This window comes from Pipistrellus kuhlii, unplaced genomic scaffold (genome assembly GCF_014108245.1).
Source record: "Pipistrellus kuhlii isolate mPipKuh1 unplaced genomic scaffold, mPipKuh1.p scaffold_m20_p_3, whole genome shotgun sequence".
NCBI lineage: Eukaryota > Metazoa > Chordata > Mammalia > Chiroptera > Vespertilionidae > Pipistrellus > Pipistrellus kuhlii.
Genome location: NW_023425529.1, coordinates 120,186,558 through 120,204,828, shown reverse-complemented (window position 1 = coordinate 120,204,828; position 18,271 = coordinate 120,186,558). Strand labels below are relative to the sequence as shown.

General features: G+C 36.6%; 1 protein-coding gene across 4 annotated transcripts in view; it reads left to right on the top strand.

Annotated features, from left to right (window-relative positions):
* Positions 1-18,271, top strand: part of DIAPH3 (diaphanous related formin 3) — a 473,874-nt gene that overhangs the window by 267,158 nt on the left and 188,445 nt on the right. For all 4 annotated transcript variants that reach the window (XM_045588685.1, XM_045588684.1, XM_045588687.1 and 1 more), the window contains one exon: positions 17,174-17,303. In XM_045588685.1, the coding sequence (XP_045444641.1) occupies positions 17,174-17,303 (130 nt within the window). The remainder of the gene's footprint in view (positions 1-17,173; positions 17,304-18,271) is intronic.

Here is an 18,271-nt window from a genome sequence, read left to right as displayed (position 1 = left end):
CAAATTGAGATAATGCTTCAGAGAATGGCGGGTTACATTTATATTTATACATTGCCATCAAAGAGGGGACTTAGGTGAATTACATGAAATTCATTGGTGATAGATTAAGCAAAGCTGGGAAAACCCCTGTGATTGGATAAGAAGTAGAGGACACATACTTAGATGAGTGCAGGAACAATTAACATGATAATGAAGGAATTTTGTGGCATCTGTCCTGGAGCCCACCACTTTTGGTTGTGCTCCAGGGACTCCAGAAAAAGGACAATTACAAGTTACCCAGACATTTCAAGGGTATGTTATCATAGATGCAAAAAGACAAATGGGCTCAGTTAAGGTAAAGTTTGACTTTATCAAGGAAGATACTGGCCTAGGATGTAACTGCCCACCATAACTGCGTTTAGTTTAAGTTTAATTTCAGACCATCCTTCGGGGTTACTTTAGGTCTCTGAGTTTGCAAGACAGCCATGCAGGCCTCCCCTGAACTTGTCAGTATGTGGCCTCTTTTGTCCACAAGACATTATTTCTGTAAGGCAATGATGTTATCAGATATCTTGTAGGAAGATAATTTCAATAGCAGTATGAAAAAAGTACTGTCAGTACAATCATTGTTTGCCAAATGTGTCTATTTAAATTTAAGCCTGGTTAGTGTGGCTCAATTGAGTGTTGACCCTTAAACCAAGAGGTTGCTGGTTCCATTCAAGTCAGGACACATGCCCGAGTTACCAGCTTGAACCTCAGTAGAAGTCAGTTATTCCATGCTTCTCTCATCAATGTTTCTATTTCTCTACCCATTTTCCTTCTCTCTCAAAAATCATTAAAGTTAAATTAATTAAAATTCAAATAAAATTAAAAATTTAATTTCTTGGTCACACTTGCCATGCTTCAGGTGAATCAGTATCCACACATCCTGGCAGCAAAAATACAGCACATTTCTACCATGGCGGAAAGTTCTGCTGGACAGCACTGGTTAGAGGGTGACTGTGGGAGAGACTAGGTCATTGACAGCATGTGATCTAGGAGCATTTCAGAGAAATGTAGCTGAGCAGATAGAGAGGCAGGGCAATGTGAGATGAAGGAAAAAGGGGAGGGTCAAAGATAGTTCCAAAGATCCTGATATGTTTGAAGTGGTTGCTCAAAAAGGAATGAGTTGAGGTTGTTTTTGGTATTTCCTTCCCCTTGTTTACCTCAGTGTCTTAAAGGACACCTGATTCATGTGCCTTATTCAGTTATGTAGTTCAGTACATAATAGTCATTGTGCTTTGAGATGATGGTAGACCCAGCTAAAGTAGTAACAGAAAGCTTTTAGGTAGAATGGGGCAACGGGGGTGGAGGAGGAGTGTACACATTTAAGGAACATCTAGGGAATTGTCAGGGATTGGGGGGTATGCACTTGGAGGCTAAAGGACAAAGAGGGAAGCTGTGCTGCCAGTTTCTGGGGAAGCAAAGGAAGAAAAACAGGATACAGAGCAAGGTTGGGGAGAAGTTCACAACTACAAGAGATTGTTTCATGGTGCTGTGTCTGTTTCTCTTTAGACTTTGCATCTCAAAACTACAGCCAACTCACAGAGTAGATCACATACCCTCCCTTCGTGCTTCCTCAAAAGACAGTTGTCCAGGAAAGTTTAGGTCTGATTAATGAGGTGGAATAGCCTAATACAGTACTTGGCACATAGTAAATATTCATTAAATATTGGTTAAATGAATGACAGTACAGTAGACATAGTTTTGTGTCTTAGTTATTATGTAGTTGAAAATAGACATCTCTCATATTGAGATATAGTCATTGATGCCTTGTAATTTTAAAATCTACAAATGCAGTGCACGCTGTTACTATTTTACTATAGTCATTCGACAAATTGGCTAATCTGTCTCCAGATAATAGAGTTGACTGTATTTCTAGGCAGTGAGATGGGATATTTTAATCATCCCTCTTAGGAGACTTCTCTCGTGTAAGAAACAAATACTAGAACTTCACACTTTTTATTAGCCTACACATCAAATTGAAAGCATATATTAAACGAGATGATATCGCATCATGTTTTTTTGTTTTTGTTTTTTTATCAGAAGTAGCAGCTTGATCGTTTGACAATTATGATTGAATTTTTCACACTGTGTATAAAGCATTTGGTTTGATAATAAGCCCCTGCACAAGGAATTCCAAATTTACTTCAAAGTTAAATGACAGGATTATATTTTAATCTGTTAAAACATGCTGAGTAATCCTGGAACATATAATAATTCTTACTTATCCAAATTTTTACTTATAAATGTCCTATGTACATTTAGCTAATGTCTGAAAAGTGCACAAAATTTGTATTAAATTATTAACTTTGCACAGGTTAGAATAATTACATAAATTTTGAATTCCATATACATTGTATTTTATTTTGAAATCTATATTGTATCTTTGTATGCACTTGTAATTGAGATGGCTAATTAAAATAACTCGAGTTTAGAGAGAGAAAAGGTTTTTCTACCTTCACCCCAAAGATTAGATATGGCTATGGAAAATAAATATAAAAGTGAATAATTATAGTAAACAGTAAACTAGAGTCTGTTATTAAGATGTAAATAAAAATTAAAATAGATGCATGGGTTCAAAGCTTTCTTTTAGTAAAAAGGAATTGCAAAAATGGTGATGAAATGTTTCATGATGGAAAAAAAATTAAATAATGGCTTCTCTGATTAGCCAAAGCTGGACCTGATAAGAAATTTTGCATGTGTATTGTTTAAAAGGGAAGAAAAAAAATGTGGTGTGGAGCTATGTTCTTATAAATCATATGATAAGTGAAAAAAATCAATTACAACTATTTCCCTAATCTCTCTCTCCCTTCCTAATCCTCTACACATCTGTATTAATGGCCTGTTAGGGCTTGACACTCCACGAGAACCCTCATAGTAAATGAGATACAAATGTGGTCTTTAATTGCAGTAATGCTGCTTTTAGTTTAAGTAAAATGGAATAAGTATCTTGCTTTCTGATGGCATGCTTAAATGGATTCACCTTACCCTTGTATTTTAGGACAATGAATGGACTACTTGTCATTCATGAAATTCCTCTAAAGATATGACTAGACCTTAGATAAAAACTGGATAATAGATAAAATGAGGTTATATTCTGTTTTTGTTTTTTTGTTTTTTTAAGGAGCTTTATTGATTAAATGCAAATATATTTTCTTAGAAATTTCATCAACAAATGGTAGGTGTTTGCTTGGAAATCAAGGTGCCTACCTAGAAAGAAGTTATATGTGGTTTGTGTTGAAGTTTATTCCTAAAAAACTTGTTGATAGGGCCCTAACCAGTTAGCTCAGTGGATAGAGCATGGACCTGAAGAGTGAAGGGTCACAGGTTCGATTCAGGTCAAGAGCATGTACCTTGGTTTTAGGCACATCCCCAGTAGCGGGTGTGCAGGAAGTAGCTGATGGATGTTTCTCTCTCATCGATGTTTCTAACTCTCTGTCCCTCTTTTTTCCTCTCTGTAAAAAATCAATAAAATATATTAATAAACAAAAACAAAAATACCTTTAGGTAGGGCCCACGTCTTTTTCCACCCGAGTAGATCTAGCTAGCAAAAGGAAAGTTGATGCAACCATCGAAGTTGAACACCATATTAAAATATATGAGATGATTTTAACTTGTAAATATAAAAACTGATGTTATCAGTCCACATGCAGTAACTATAACGTGTTTAGAAATGTTTACTAATGTCTAATGAGGGGTATGATTTCTGAATAACAAATCATCTCAGAGAATACAACTGAATTATGTAGCTATAAAAAGTAGCACTTTGTTCTAGGTAATTAGACTAACTTTTTATATTAGGATAGTAGATATAAATTTTGGAAGAGTGTGTATCAACTGTAATAACTAATTTTCATCAGTATTTGTGTTGTTATTTATGGAGAAAATTGCCGAAACAAGTAACTATTGATTCTGCTATAAATTTATCCATAGTATAAATTTATCCATAGTATAAATTTATGTCCTCTTTGGGAATAGAACATGTGGTAGTTTATCTCATAGAGAACTTACCAAAGGGTGCACAGTTTGGGCTGTAGGGTAGGAGTTAGGTGCTGCAGGTGTGGATGTGCGGCATGGAAGATTGATTTTTATCTTGTGTTTAATTTTAACTTTTCTAGTATATACAGATTTTACTTGATCTTCTATATATTCCTTTTATAAGTACAAGTCACAATTGAATAACTTCAGCAAAATTGGGGTAGGGAACCCCCCCTCCCCCCCTTTTTTTTTTAATGCCTTCACCAACTCTAGTGATTTCTTGAAGTTGTAAACAGCTCCTCTTTTCAGACCCAAACTCTGAAGCCGGAGTGGCCTTTAAGAAATACTCATATATCAGACCCATATCAGATTAGCATGTATTGGTGTACATCCTGGCATTTTTTAGAAAAAGGTCTCCAGGAGATTATAATGCACAGACTGAACTAAGAATCACTTTATGTGTCTTCTGCCCTACTTCCTTTTCCCATCATACAGGATCGTTGGTTCGTTGTCCGGAACCAACCAACTAACATAAACAAGTAAAACCTAAGGAACACAAAAATAAAACAAAAAAGAAACAACTCTACTTCTTCACTTTAGGATGAGTGGTGAAAATATTTCCAAAAACTGCTGCTTCTCTTTATTGCCAAGCTGAGTACTATCCTAGGGCGGGCGGAGTGAAAGGAATATGAATTTTAGGCACACGGTGGAACTGGAATAAGTTGATGGCCGGTGTCCTGAGTTATTTTGCAGGGTTCTGCCTTGTACAGGTACAGTTTTATTAAAGGATGCACAGTCCTGGGGTTGTGGGACAAATACAGGAGACAAATACATTTATCTGTTTCAGGCAGTTTGTATTTTGCCTACCTGTACAATCACACAAGTTAATACTGTGAATGTTTTTTTTTGGTGAAATATTGATTCTTGTATGTCACCTTTTCCTTTACTCTATGAAATTAGTTTTAAGAAAGTTCTTTGTCAAATCCATTGTTCCATCTGCAGTCAGTGTTTTAAAAAACTTGAGAAAATTTTTTATTTCTGATCACATTGGCAAAATCAGACTAGTAAATTTTGGCACCCTTTGAAAGTAAAGCAGTTTTTGGCCAAAGACTTGCAGATAACAAATGCCATTCTTATTTTTACATTCAGCAAATTGAATCAATGGAATACTGACTTGAAAAGCAATGTGAAACTATTTAAAACTCTTAAACCTTTTGACTCATTCATTGACACATTTAATGTATAGCATTTTCCAAGAAACATTTAATTGCCTTTACTAACTAGTGTTTAAAAAATATATATATATATGTGTGTATATATTAATATACACACACACACACACACACACACACACACACACACACACACACATATATATATATATATTAGAGGCCCGGTGCGTGAAATTTATGCATTGGGGGGGAGGGTTGGGATTGGGCTTAAACTGACAGTCGGACATCCTTCTCACAATTCAGGACCAATGGCTTCTAACTGCTTACCTATCTGCCTGCCTGCCTGATCGCCCCTAACTGCCCCCCTTCTGGCCTGGTTGCCTTGATTGACCCCCCCCCTCCCCACCGGCCTGGTAGCCCCCAACTGCCCCCTCCTTTGCTGGCCTGGTCACTCCTAACTGCCCCCTCACTGGCCTGGTCACTCCTCATTTCCCTAATCTGCCTGCCTGATCACCCCTCACTGCCTCCCCCCACCCCCTTGCCAGCCTGGTCGCTCCATGCAGCCTGCTTCTTCAGTCCTTTGGTCGTCTTTCACTAACTCCCTGCCAGTCTGGTCATAGGCAGCCATCTTGTGAGGGCGTGATAGTCAATTTGCATATAACTTCTTCATTATATAGGAAGATTTCAGAGAGGAAGGGAGAAAGAGAGCGAGGGGAGTATCAGTGATAAGAGAGAATAATTGGCTTCCTCCTGTATGCCCTCCATTGGGGATGGAGCCAGCAACCTGGCTATGTGTTTTAACCTGAATCAAATCACGACCTCCTGATTCTTACATTGATGCTCAACCACTTAGCCACACCACCAGGCCTAACTAGTGTTTTTGATAAATTTTATTCACATTGCCTCTGTTTGGTTTTTCAATTGCTATTAAACATTGTAAATTAGAATTATTTTTTTAATGGAATTACAAAAGACAGAGTGGCTTTGCTTACAGTCAGTAAAGCCACTTGTGTGTTATGGCTCATGGCTCTTGTGACAAACATTGCTAATCTGTTACACTTCCTTTCTCCCAAACACACAGCCATAGAACTCTCCTTAACACCCCACTTATCAACAGCTCTACACTGATTTTTGTGTTTTACAAATGAAAAATCAAAAATTACATGGTACTTTCCATTTTTTTATACTCTAGGAAGCTTCATATCTAGGTCTCCTTTATCAAGGATCTGCATTATTTCTAGATTTTGTGCATCACATGTAACATTATGGTCTATACTTACCAATGGTATTTATGAATATGTAACATTATGGTCTATACTTACCAATGGTATTTATGAATATGTAACATTATGGTCTATACTTACCAATGGTATTTATGAATATTTATTCTTAGATGGTGGGGAAGAGCATGGTGATGAAATAGGTATATACCAAAACCAGACAAAGGCATTACAAAAGAGGAAACTTTAGTATAATAGCATTCATTACCATAGGTGCAAAAATTATCAACATACTACAAAACAAAACTAAATATATTTAAAAAGTATAGCCCATGACTGGGAAGTATTTCAGGTATGAAATGGCTAGTTCAACATTTGAATACTGTGAATGATTTTTACATTTAGTTAAGAAATACTCATATCATCACATCAAAAGGCTAAAGAGGAAAAATCATTTGAATATATCATACATGAAGAAAAGTCATTTGATAAATTTTACACCTGTTTATATAAACTCTCAACAAACTGGACATAGAGGGGAAGTTTCTCAGTTTGATGAAGAATACCTAATCAAACTATTCTAGCTGAAAAAACTACAGCTACCATATTTAACAGGAAAGAAAAATGTTTTCCTCCTCAGATAAGGAACAAGGAGAGGGTCTCTCCTCTCACCATTCCTGATCAACATTTTACTGGAAATACTAGCTAATTCAATAAGACTAGAAAATAAAAGATAAATAGACTTAAGAAGAAATAAATACAACTACCTTTGTTCATAGGATAAATAATTGCTTATGCACCACCACCACCCCTACACACACACACCTCCACATACAACAAGAGAACTACTTTCTAGAACTAAAGAGCAGTTACAGTAAAGTTTTAGGATATGAAGTTGAAATAAAAAGTCAGTTGCTTTCCTAATACTAGCAGTGAACAATTCGGATTTGAAATTAAATATTTTTATGTTAGCATAAAAATTAATACGTAGGTTTTAATATTACCAAGTATGTTACGAGATCTGTATGAGAAAAACTACAAAACTTTTCTGAAAAGAATCAAAATAGATTTAGTATAAATATATATGTATATATTTTATGTTCATGGAAAGAACTATTCAATATTTTTAAGGTATCAGGTTTTTTCAACTTGATCAGTAGGTTCAATGCAATCCCAATCCAAAATCTAGAATGTCATTTTATGGATGTTGGCAAACTGATTATAAAGTTTATATGGATAACTAAAATGAGAAGACTGACATGATCCAACACTTACTTTAGGGCTCCAATAATCAAAGCATTGTAGTAGTGGGGAGAGGGGAGACAAATAGATTAATGGAGCAGAATAGAGAGCCCAGAAGTAGACCTACACAGATATAGTGAACTAATCTTGACAAAGGGCCAAAGGCAATTCAATTAAGACTTTTCTTTTAAACAAATGATGCTGGTGAGTGTGGATATATACATGCTAAAATATGTATCAGACCAGACCTCATACTGTTCCACAAATTAACTTAAAATGGATCATAGACCTAAATGTAAAATGTAAAACTAAACAATTAATAGAAGGTAACCTAAGAGAATATCTAGATGATATCAGGTGTGGTGAGGGCTTTTTAGGTTACATATTAAAAGCATGAGCCATGAAAGAAAAATTAGAAAGTTGGATTTTATAAATTAAAAACTGGTTTATGGAAGACACTGTTAAGAGGGTAAAAGGTAAACCACATACTTGCAAAACAAATATCTGATAAAGGGGTATATTTGAAAAGGGTATATGAAAAAACCCTTAAAATTGAACTGTAAGAAACCCAATTAAAAACAACCTAATTAAAAAATGGTAAAAGACCTAAGTAGATATCTCACCAAAGAAGATTTACAAATGGCAAATAAATGTCTGAAAAGATACTCAACATCATTCTGTTAGAGTAGGCAGTTGGTGGGTTATTAAGAAAAGATAAGGGAGCAAACTAAGCCTGATTAAGTTGAGAAGCAGCAGTCACAGTCACCCTGGACAACATGTGTGCTTAGCCCACAAAGCAGGAAAGACAGCCTTACAGTCACCCCACATGGTTGGGGGGTGATAACCAATATTGTTCCACTGGATTAATTGGGGAAGGAGAAAATAGCAAGGGGGAATTCCTATCCATAAATTTGCCTCCACATATAATATCTTCAATTTCTTTCTTCACTGTCTTATAATTTTTCAAACATAGTTCTTTTACATCCATGGTAAAATTTACTCCTAGGTTTTTGATGTGTAATAGTAATTATGAATGGATTGTTTTTTTTAGGTTCACTTTCTATGAGTTTTATATATATATATATATATATATATGCATGCAACTGTTTCCTCTATATTTATGTTGTATCCTGACACTTTAATGAATTCATTTATCAGTTATTAATTTATAGTAAGTTTTTTTTAATGAAATTTTTAGTTACTCTATATATAGTATCATGTCATATGCAAATAATGACAGTTCTTCTTCCTTTCCAATTTGTATGCCTTTTATTTCTTCTTGCATGAGTGTTCCACCCAAGCAAGTTTGTTTCTGATGTATAGAAGAATGACTCAGCACAGGGATTCTGGGGGATGTCCCTTCAGCTCTCTACCCAGAGCCACAAACTCTACACTCTCCTCATGAGACTATAATTTGCTTCACCTCTCTCCCATGTAGCCTAGGATGAATGGCTGCAAAGGAAATTTTGTTTGTTGGCCCTTTAAGAGGACAGCAGTATCTCTAAAAGACTTATGTCTTTCTCTGGCAGACAGAATCCCTAATTTTTCACATCCAGATGTTATGTGGGCACCTCTTCCCGGCTCTGGAGCTCTGGGTTAGAGAGCTTGACTTTGGTTTGAGACATCACTCTTCTCAGGGGAAGCCCCCCACAGCTGAGATATCCATCTGGAACCTCAGCCAGAGCCATGAAGCTGGGCCAGCCCTTTTGGCATCTCTGCCCTTCCTACCAATCTCAAATGCAGCTTCTGTAGATCCTTGGTTATAAAACTTCCTTTCAGCTAGTCTTCATTTGGTTATTCTGGGTCTTGCTCTATACTTCAGTTGAATTGCACTTGGTCCTGGGAGGAGATGAGTGTAGCTTTCATCTACTCTATAACCATCTTGGATCCCAATATCTGTCTTAATTAAAACAATTAGAATTTGAAAAAAAAACAAAAACTTTTAAATTTCACCCATTTATATGAACTAATTAATACGGAGTTATTTTATATCTCTTTTTGAATAAGGGAACATAATAAACAGAACATTGAAAAATACAGTTAAAATTTTAGTAAAACATAAAAGTGCTTTTTATATTATAGTTTCTGTGCTTACTAAAAGCCAAAAGAAATATGTTAAAAATATAATTTAGAGAAAGCATATCTGGTAGGATATGGTATAAACCAATTTAATTATACAGGTCTATATTATTTATATAATTTTGAGGCTTATTTAATGTTTCTACCATCATTCTCATTTTAATGTGAAAATTAAGTAAAAATATAAAATATTTTTATGTATGAAGGCCATAAAATTATCTAATTATCTATTTTACCTAGAATTGATTGACATCTCTCCATCTTTGAAATCATTATAAAAGTTGCATTAATAATTAAAAATTATTATGGAAATGCCAACTTAGCATCTTTTGTTTGTTTATATTAACATTTTTTAATTCCATTCATTTGAAGAGATACATTCTTTTTTTTGAAAAAATTAGGCAGTATTTACTTTTAATATATTATACATATCTGAAAATATTATTAATTCTATAATAGTGGGTTGATTTCTTTAGGGAAGTTGATTTTGTGAACTGAGCAAATAGTTATTTTTAAAAATATATTTTGATTTCAGAGAGGAAAGGATAGGGAGAGAGAGAGAAACATCAATGATGAGAGAGACTCATTGATTGGCTGCTTCCTACACACTCCCTATTGGGGATAACCCCACAGCCTGTGCATGTGCCCTTTACCAGAATCAAACACCGGACCCTTTATTCCGCAGGCCAATGTTCTTACCACTGAGCAAAACCAGCTAGGGCTGAGCAAATACTCTTTGTAAGTTTGTATTTACACATCCATTTTTGTTGGGATATCTTTAACTTATATTTAAAGATTTTATACATTTATAAATCACTTTATTCTACAAGGTATTTAAGATGAAATATGTTATTGTGCATACTTGTTAAGTCTGTTGAAGGTCATACTTTACAGGTATGTTTTCATCCAACCATCCTATATAATAAAGAGATAATATGCAAATTGACCATCATACCCTCAGAAGATGACTGCCTATCACCTGGCCAGTAGGAGGGTTAGAGAGGAATGACTAAACAACTGAATAAGCAAGCTGCCATAGGACAACCAGTCTGTCAGGGAGGTTAATGAGGACAACCAAACGACTAAACAAGCAGGCTGCATGGGGCAGACCAGGCTGGCAGGGAGGTTAGTGAGAGACGACCAAACGATTGAACAGCAGGCTGCTTGGGGTGACCAGGCCAGCGGGGGTTCATGAGGGGCAACCAGGCCAGCAGTTGGGGGTGACCAGGCCAGTTGGACGGGGGTGGGGGCAGTTAGGATCGATTAGACTGGGAAGGGAATTAGTGAGGGATAACCAAATGACTGAGCAAACAGGCTGCCTGGGGCAACCAGGTCAGCAAGGGGAGGCAGTTGGGGGAGATCAGGCCAGCAGGGGGGTCAGTTAGAGGTGACCAGGCTGGTGAGGGTGTGCACTTGGGGGTGACCAGGCTGGTGAGGGTGTGCAGTTGGAGGTGACCAGACTGGCAGGGGGACAGTAGGGGTAATTAAGCTGGCGGGGGGGGGGGGGGGGTGTGGAGTTGGGGGGGTGGTGAGAGGCAACTAAAACAACGGGGGATGTGAGCAACAGGGGGCAACCAGGCCAGCAGAGGTGGGCAGTTGGAGCAACCAGGTTGGCAGAGGGGGCAGATGGGGATGACCAGGGGGTCGGGGGAGGGTGGCAGTAAAGGGTGACCAGGCTGGTGGGGGCGAGTGACAGTTAGGAGCAACTAGGCTAGCAGGGAGGGAGCAGTTGGGGGCGACCTGGCCAGCAGCAGGGAACAGTTAGTGGTGACCAGGCTGGCAGAAGGGGCAGTGAGGAAACCACCTCCCCATTTGCATGAATTTCATGTACCATGCCTCTATTATTGATATATTTTGCCAGGACTAATACATTAGCAATATGGAAAGACTTGCTGTTTGAACTATAGGGTTCAGGTGGTATTTTATTTTAATAGATAAAAGAATAGAAAAAATTATGCTCTCAGAATTAGAAATATCCTGAGGGTAGAGGGTGTTCGTTGTCAGAGGCTTCCAGGCTAGAATTACAGGTTATAGAGCTTTAGTATTTTAAATTCCAGTAATGTTCTTTTGTCTTACTATCATTTTTGTCCACTGTGTTTTTGAGAATTTTAGTTCTTTGGATTTCTAATAATACCCATTAGAAAAAGACTTATTTAGAGGAACTATAGTTATAGTTGTTTAGAACTTTGAATTCATACAGACATAGGTGCAAATCTTTGCAAGATAGCAGCTATGTGATGTGATTCACTACATGATCTTACAAAAAATTTTATTTTGCACCTTCCTTAATAAAGGGTATAATGATAGTCCTTTTTTCACAGGGATGTTGTGTGTTTTCTGCAGAATACTTATATATTATCTCATAGTAAGTGCCACATAAAAGACCTGCTGCTGTCATCCTCAGCATTAATACTATTCATAAGCTAGGGACTTGTTGGAAGTGCATGGGGCCATCTCAGATGCTCACAATTTTGTCATCTTTTCTAGTGGTTGATCCGCAATGTCTACAACATCTAAAATAGTGCTTTTGTATACGTACTTAGATTAAAGAAACATAATGGGAAGAGAATTGCTAATTTAACGATATTCTTAAAATATGTTTTATTATCAAAGAGAAAAGGGTTACAGTCTTTGGATTATGAAAATCAGCAAGAATATACTAAGGTTTATTTTAAGAATTTTTTTTATTATGACTACACAATAGAATATTCTTTAAATGTCATCCAAATTTGTGCTGAATATCTTAGAAATATTCCCAAACCTTGCATTGTAGCAACAAAGAACTTGTACTCCAGACTGACAACTAGGCCATGATTTATTACAGGATCTGCTTTTAACATTATTTTGTCTGGAATGAACAGAGCAGTTGAAGAAAGTCCATCCATCTCTTTGTTTATTTGACATCTGTGCCACATTAAATGTACCTTAAAGAAACAATATATAAATAAGAAATTCTACTTAACAGTGATGATTACTCATCAGGAAGATAAATCTCTTGACAATACTTGACAATAATACACAAGGAATCCTGTCAAGCAATGTCTGTTAAATTTAAATGAAGCATATTTTTAAACAAAAATGAATTTTCAATGCACATTGTAGTTTCAGTTTCTTTCCAAAGTTAGCATTACAGAATGTGTTTATGTTGTTCTTTCTTTTCAGCAAAATTGTCACTATCTCCCAAGCTTCCCCCTTCTAGCTTGATCACTGATTATGTTTGATATGAGAAATTAGTAGAAATAGAATGTGCCCTCTGTACTGTTAATGTTTATCAAGAAGGTGAAAAAAATTGAGCAGTAAGTAGATAAAGATTTTGACAAATACATTTTGTTGTGCTTTCCTGCTGTTAGAAGGAGTCTGTTATTTTTTATTTTAATTATTTGGGGAAGGAGGGAAGGAATACAGTATTTGTGGCAAGAAGAATACATTGGTAGTATTATGCAATTTTTCCCCCCTGAAAATGTTTGGACCTGAATAAAAAATGGCTGGCCTGGAATTTAGAGCCACATCGTTTATAAATGAGACACCATGCTTATAAATGCTCTCTATTGATGTTTCTTATCTGAACTTCTTACTAAATTAGGTTTAATTTCAGATTTATTTATTGGAAATTTGCAGGATTTTTATTTTTATTTTTAATGTCACAATTGTTAAATATAGATTGAGATTTAGTGTGAGTATACTTTTTCATATTAAAATGTTACGAATTGCAACTTGCTAGTCAATTGATGTTTTCAATAATACAACCAAGATATCATCCTTCTCCATAAATTAGGGTTTAGCTTTATGGTTGTCTCTAGTTCTTAAATGTATTTGACCTATGCACTTAATCTTATAGATGTTATATAAACTATAGTATTTCCAGAATTCTAAATTCTGAATTCTTATTACTCATGAAAAAAGACCAAGGTTGTTGTTGGATCATAGAGATTTCTTGGCATATTAATCCTAGTAGTTGCTGGCTAGTTAGCTATATTACAAATTGTACTGGAATACTCTTTCCATACTTTACAAAGTATAGAAGTAGATAGTGCTTGTCTTAGCGTTCCACACGGGCTGTGTCGAGTTTCACGCGAAAGGAGCATGATAAGGAAGGGTGTAAACTGAGTACAGTCAGCAGCTTGTGTCCACAGAAGGGACAGGATTCCCCAGCTAGTCACTGCTGTAAAGGAGATGGGTGGGTGGCGGCAGGGAATAAGGAGCTTTCCTGCTAGGCTGCTTAAAAAGAAAAAGAAAAAGAAAAAAGAGGCAGTTTTTATGCTAACACTTTATTGTACAAGAGAAAACTATTGTATTTGTGAAAGTTTGCTTTTTGTAATCTGGCCTTATCCATTTAAAATGACAGCATGAATACAATTATATAGTGAAATGTAACTTTTATAAATTAGATTAATATTCTCAGCATATGTACAAACTGAATGAACCTCATAAAATATTCTAACTGGTTCTAGCATGCAAAAATTTCTGAACTAAGATTATAATTAGATTTTTTCATTTTTATCTAAAGTATTGCTTTAAATTAGATTTTGATATGCCTACTAACATGTTTACTAGAATGTATACTTAATTTTTTTGAAGAAGAAAAAGGAGTTCTCTTTCTCTGTCTAGTTTGTATTTTTATTCCATTTAGTAAAATCTAAGGTCCAGTAACTTGCCCAAGGCTAAATAACTAGTTAAGAGCATGTTTTACCAGGCAAACCCACACATGTTATTGGCCATTAATCTACCTAATATTTGAGTCACTTTTGGAGTATATTCTTTCAAAACACTCAGGTGGATGTTGGGATCTCTCTTCCCTTTTAAAAGGCATTAATAGCAGATTAACATTGATATTAATTTTTAAAATGCCTGGAACTGTTCTTTATTTTCTTTTTATGTAACTGTTGTTGGCATACAATATTATATTACTTTTAGGTGTACAATATAGTGATTCAACATTAGTTTGTGTATTGTAGAGGTCATTGTAGCATTTATACATATTACATGGGTAATGTGAAAATCAGGCTGTCTAGAAGGATAGCTGTATGTTTTCAGGAGTCTGCTAGTTTTTCCATTAATAAATTGTGTTGTGTGTTAATATTTATGGTTTTACAGAATCATTCTCATTCTTTTATTGGGTAGTAACTTATACAATAGGCATATTATCTTCTGAGAGTAATGCAGTATTTAATGATGGTAGAATTTGTAAAAATAGCACATATGGGGATATATATTTTTATATATATACAAGAGGCCTGTTGCACGAAGATTCGTGCAATATGCCTTTCTTCCACTGACTGCCTGCACTGGTTTTCCTCCGGCATCCAGGACCCAGGCCTTCGCTCTGGCCACTGCCTTCAGTCTTCCCTCACGCCTGATTGCCACTCCTGTAGCTCCCTCTGCACCCCCCCCCCCGCCCCCCCGCCCCTTCATAGCAGGCGCCCCACCCAGCCCGGCTACTCTGTGCCTGTATGTGAGCTGTCATGTGCTGGTAGGGGGCTGGGCCACTGCCGTATTTGTTGTGATAATTTGCATCCTCACTCCTGATTGGCTGGTGGGTGTTGCAAAGTAATGGTCAATTTGCATGTCTCTCTTTTATTAGTGTAGATATTCACACATGCATATTTTAAAGTGGGAAATTGTTGGAAAAGAGCAAGTAAATAGGGCTGTTCCCAGTTAGGTAGGCCAAGACTTTCCAGCTCTAAATTAAAATCTGGTATGCAAAGAGGGATGTTTTTCCTCTCTCATATGTGTATCTGCTCTGAAGGATTGCTCAGTTGTAAGGAACACCATCAGATTACCTATTTGTCCTGTGTGCACACCCAGTACTCATCCCAATGACTACATAAAACCCAACCTAACTTCCTACTTATTAGTTAGATTTTAACTTAATCTCAACTCCTTTCTGATTGCATTCCTTGGCCATATCTGATTAGGATGGGTCCATCCCAGTCTTCAAACCTCTGTTCTTCCTTTCATTCTGTATACTTCTTTGAGTTTATTTTATCAAATTTTTTAGCTTTAGGGGCTAATAGCTCATAAACTGGTGCTCTTAGACCAATTCACTCACCTTAAGTTCCAACTCCCTGAAGGATTCCTGACAATCTGTCACCTCCAAAGGGATAAAAATGTTTTCTCACTGAGCAAAAATGTTTTACTGTTGTTATATGTAAAGTACAGATGTACATACAGTACATAAACAAATGTACAATGTACCTGTGGTTTTAAAATTTCGTAACGATTAGGGAAAAAAAATGCTTTAAAAAGTACCTTAGCTGGTAGTAATGAAAAAAGGTTGAGGACCAGTGTTCTACACCTACCCTTTTTGGACATTCCGAGTTTGATGTTACTTAAAACCTTCAAACTCAACTTGTTCATAACTGAAATGATTTTTTTTTTTTTTTTACTGCCCAGCCCACCCAAATCAGTTCTTATCCTTTTTGTCTTCTCTAATTAATGGCATTGCCTGAGTCCCCATGTCCACGCTGTCTCATTACTCTATTTCCAAAGAATTCCCTCAGCTTTGGCTGTCGTCTTTCCCTGTCTGGATTATTGCTACAGCTCTTTAAATTACTCTTCTTGCATCTGTTATTACCCTTTCCTCTAATCTTTTATCCTTGCTACCCTACAGGGAACTTTCTAAAATGTACATCTGGTCATCTTTCATCTGTTTAAAAAACTCCAAATTCTTAGGGATCAAAATTCTATTTCCATTTCATGACTTACCTTCCCTTTTACTTCCTATCTTTTCAGATTCATAGTTTTTACTCTACCCTCTTGCCTCCCCTAACACACACTTAAAATTTCACACTTGTATTTTGGAGTCATTCAGGCTCCTCACATGCACCATTTTCTTCCTCATCTGTGGCCTTTAGCAAAAGCTGCTCCTTCTGCAATGATACTGAACTTTGGATTTTTTCTTCTCTTTCCTACCCCTCACAACTTCCTCTCCACCAGTGCTCAATTTAGATGTCATGTCCTCCTAAATGTACTTCGTGATCAGTTTTACTGTACTATTTGTCAAACCAGGGTAAATATGCATTTTCTGTTTCTTTGTTTTCACTAATCAGCCTGTTGAGAAATTACTGTCCTTTGCTGTATTTCTGGCTCCTGCATTATCCAGCAGGCATTCTATCAGCATACGCCAAATGAGATCATACTCAAATGTGGGGGTAGCTTTAGGTACCAGTATTGTATTGACTTTCCTAGGAATTTACCATATATTTTCTCCCATAAAATGTCACATACTAGATTGGATTATACTTATTCCTTCTTTTCAATAATGTTATTGACTTTAATGAAACAACAATATGTTAAGAGTAGCTTTTCAAGTATTTAAATATTTGCTTTTCAAAAATAGAATTAACTAATTTTACAAGTCATTCATTCTTATCTCCAGAACACTATATTAACATTATTTTAATAGACGCATTTTCAAAACATGTTTGACCCTACTTTTTCTCTCTCTCTCATCCTATTTAGCTAAAGGACACGAAATCAGCAGATCAGAAAACAACACTGCTTCATTTTCTGGTGGAAATATGTGAAGAAAAGTACCCTGATATCCTAAATTTTGTGGAGGATTTGCAACATTTGGACAAAGCTAGTAAAGGTTTGTGGTTTTATAGAAAACATTTCACTGCTCTGAGTCTTCAGTTCTTAAAGACAGAAAATAATGCCTTTTATTTAAGCATGCTTGCTACTTTGTCACAGTATTTTCATGATGAATATGTCACTTTAAAAATAGTTACAGAACATTCATTTTCTGATTGGTCATTACTGTTGTTATGATTTAATTTGATTAGATAATGAGGCCCTATATTAAATGCTTGGCAGCCTCACCTCTGCTGCTGTGCCTGCTCCACTGGTAGCCACTGTCACACTCCATGACTCAGTGTCATTCACGAGCACTTGACACTATGATGTGTCTGAGCAGAGAGCTAGTAATCAGCGTCTGAAGTCCTACATCTATCTCCACCACCTTGCAGGTGGAGCCTGCTTTCTCTGTCCTGGTAGACAGTGAACTTCCAGAGATTTGGTTACTCCTTCCTAATGCTAACTAACATTGGTAACTTGCTTCTGATCCCTGTTCTGGTTTAGATCAGGTTATAAGGGTCATAGAAAGGAAAGGACCATTTTTAATACTTAGATATAAACAATCAAATATTTTTTGACCACCTGAAAAATCCAGTTTTTATTTATATATTACATTGATACTATGGGGATTGGGGGGAAGCACTAATTAGTTTTCAACAGCCAATTTATGAATACTCATTTTTATTAATATGCTAGAGACCCAGTGTTTGAAAATTCATGCACTGAATGGGCGGGTCCCTCACCCCGGCCTGCCCCCTCTCACAGTCCGGGAGCCCTCAGGCGTGGTAGACAAGCTGGTGATCAGGGGAAGGCAACGCCCACATCACGCCTCTGCTGACAGCACAAGCCTCAGGTGGCTCTGGGTGGCTGGGTTGCTGGGGGGCTGAGGGGACTGGGGGACTCTGGAGGGAGGTGAGTGCAAGGCACCTGTGGGAATGAGGGGACTGGATGCACCATCTTGTGGCTGTGGGCGTTGCCATCTTT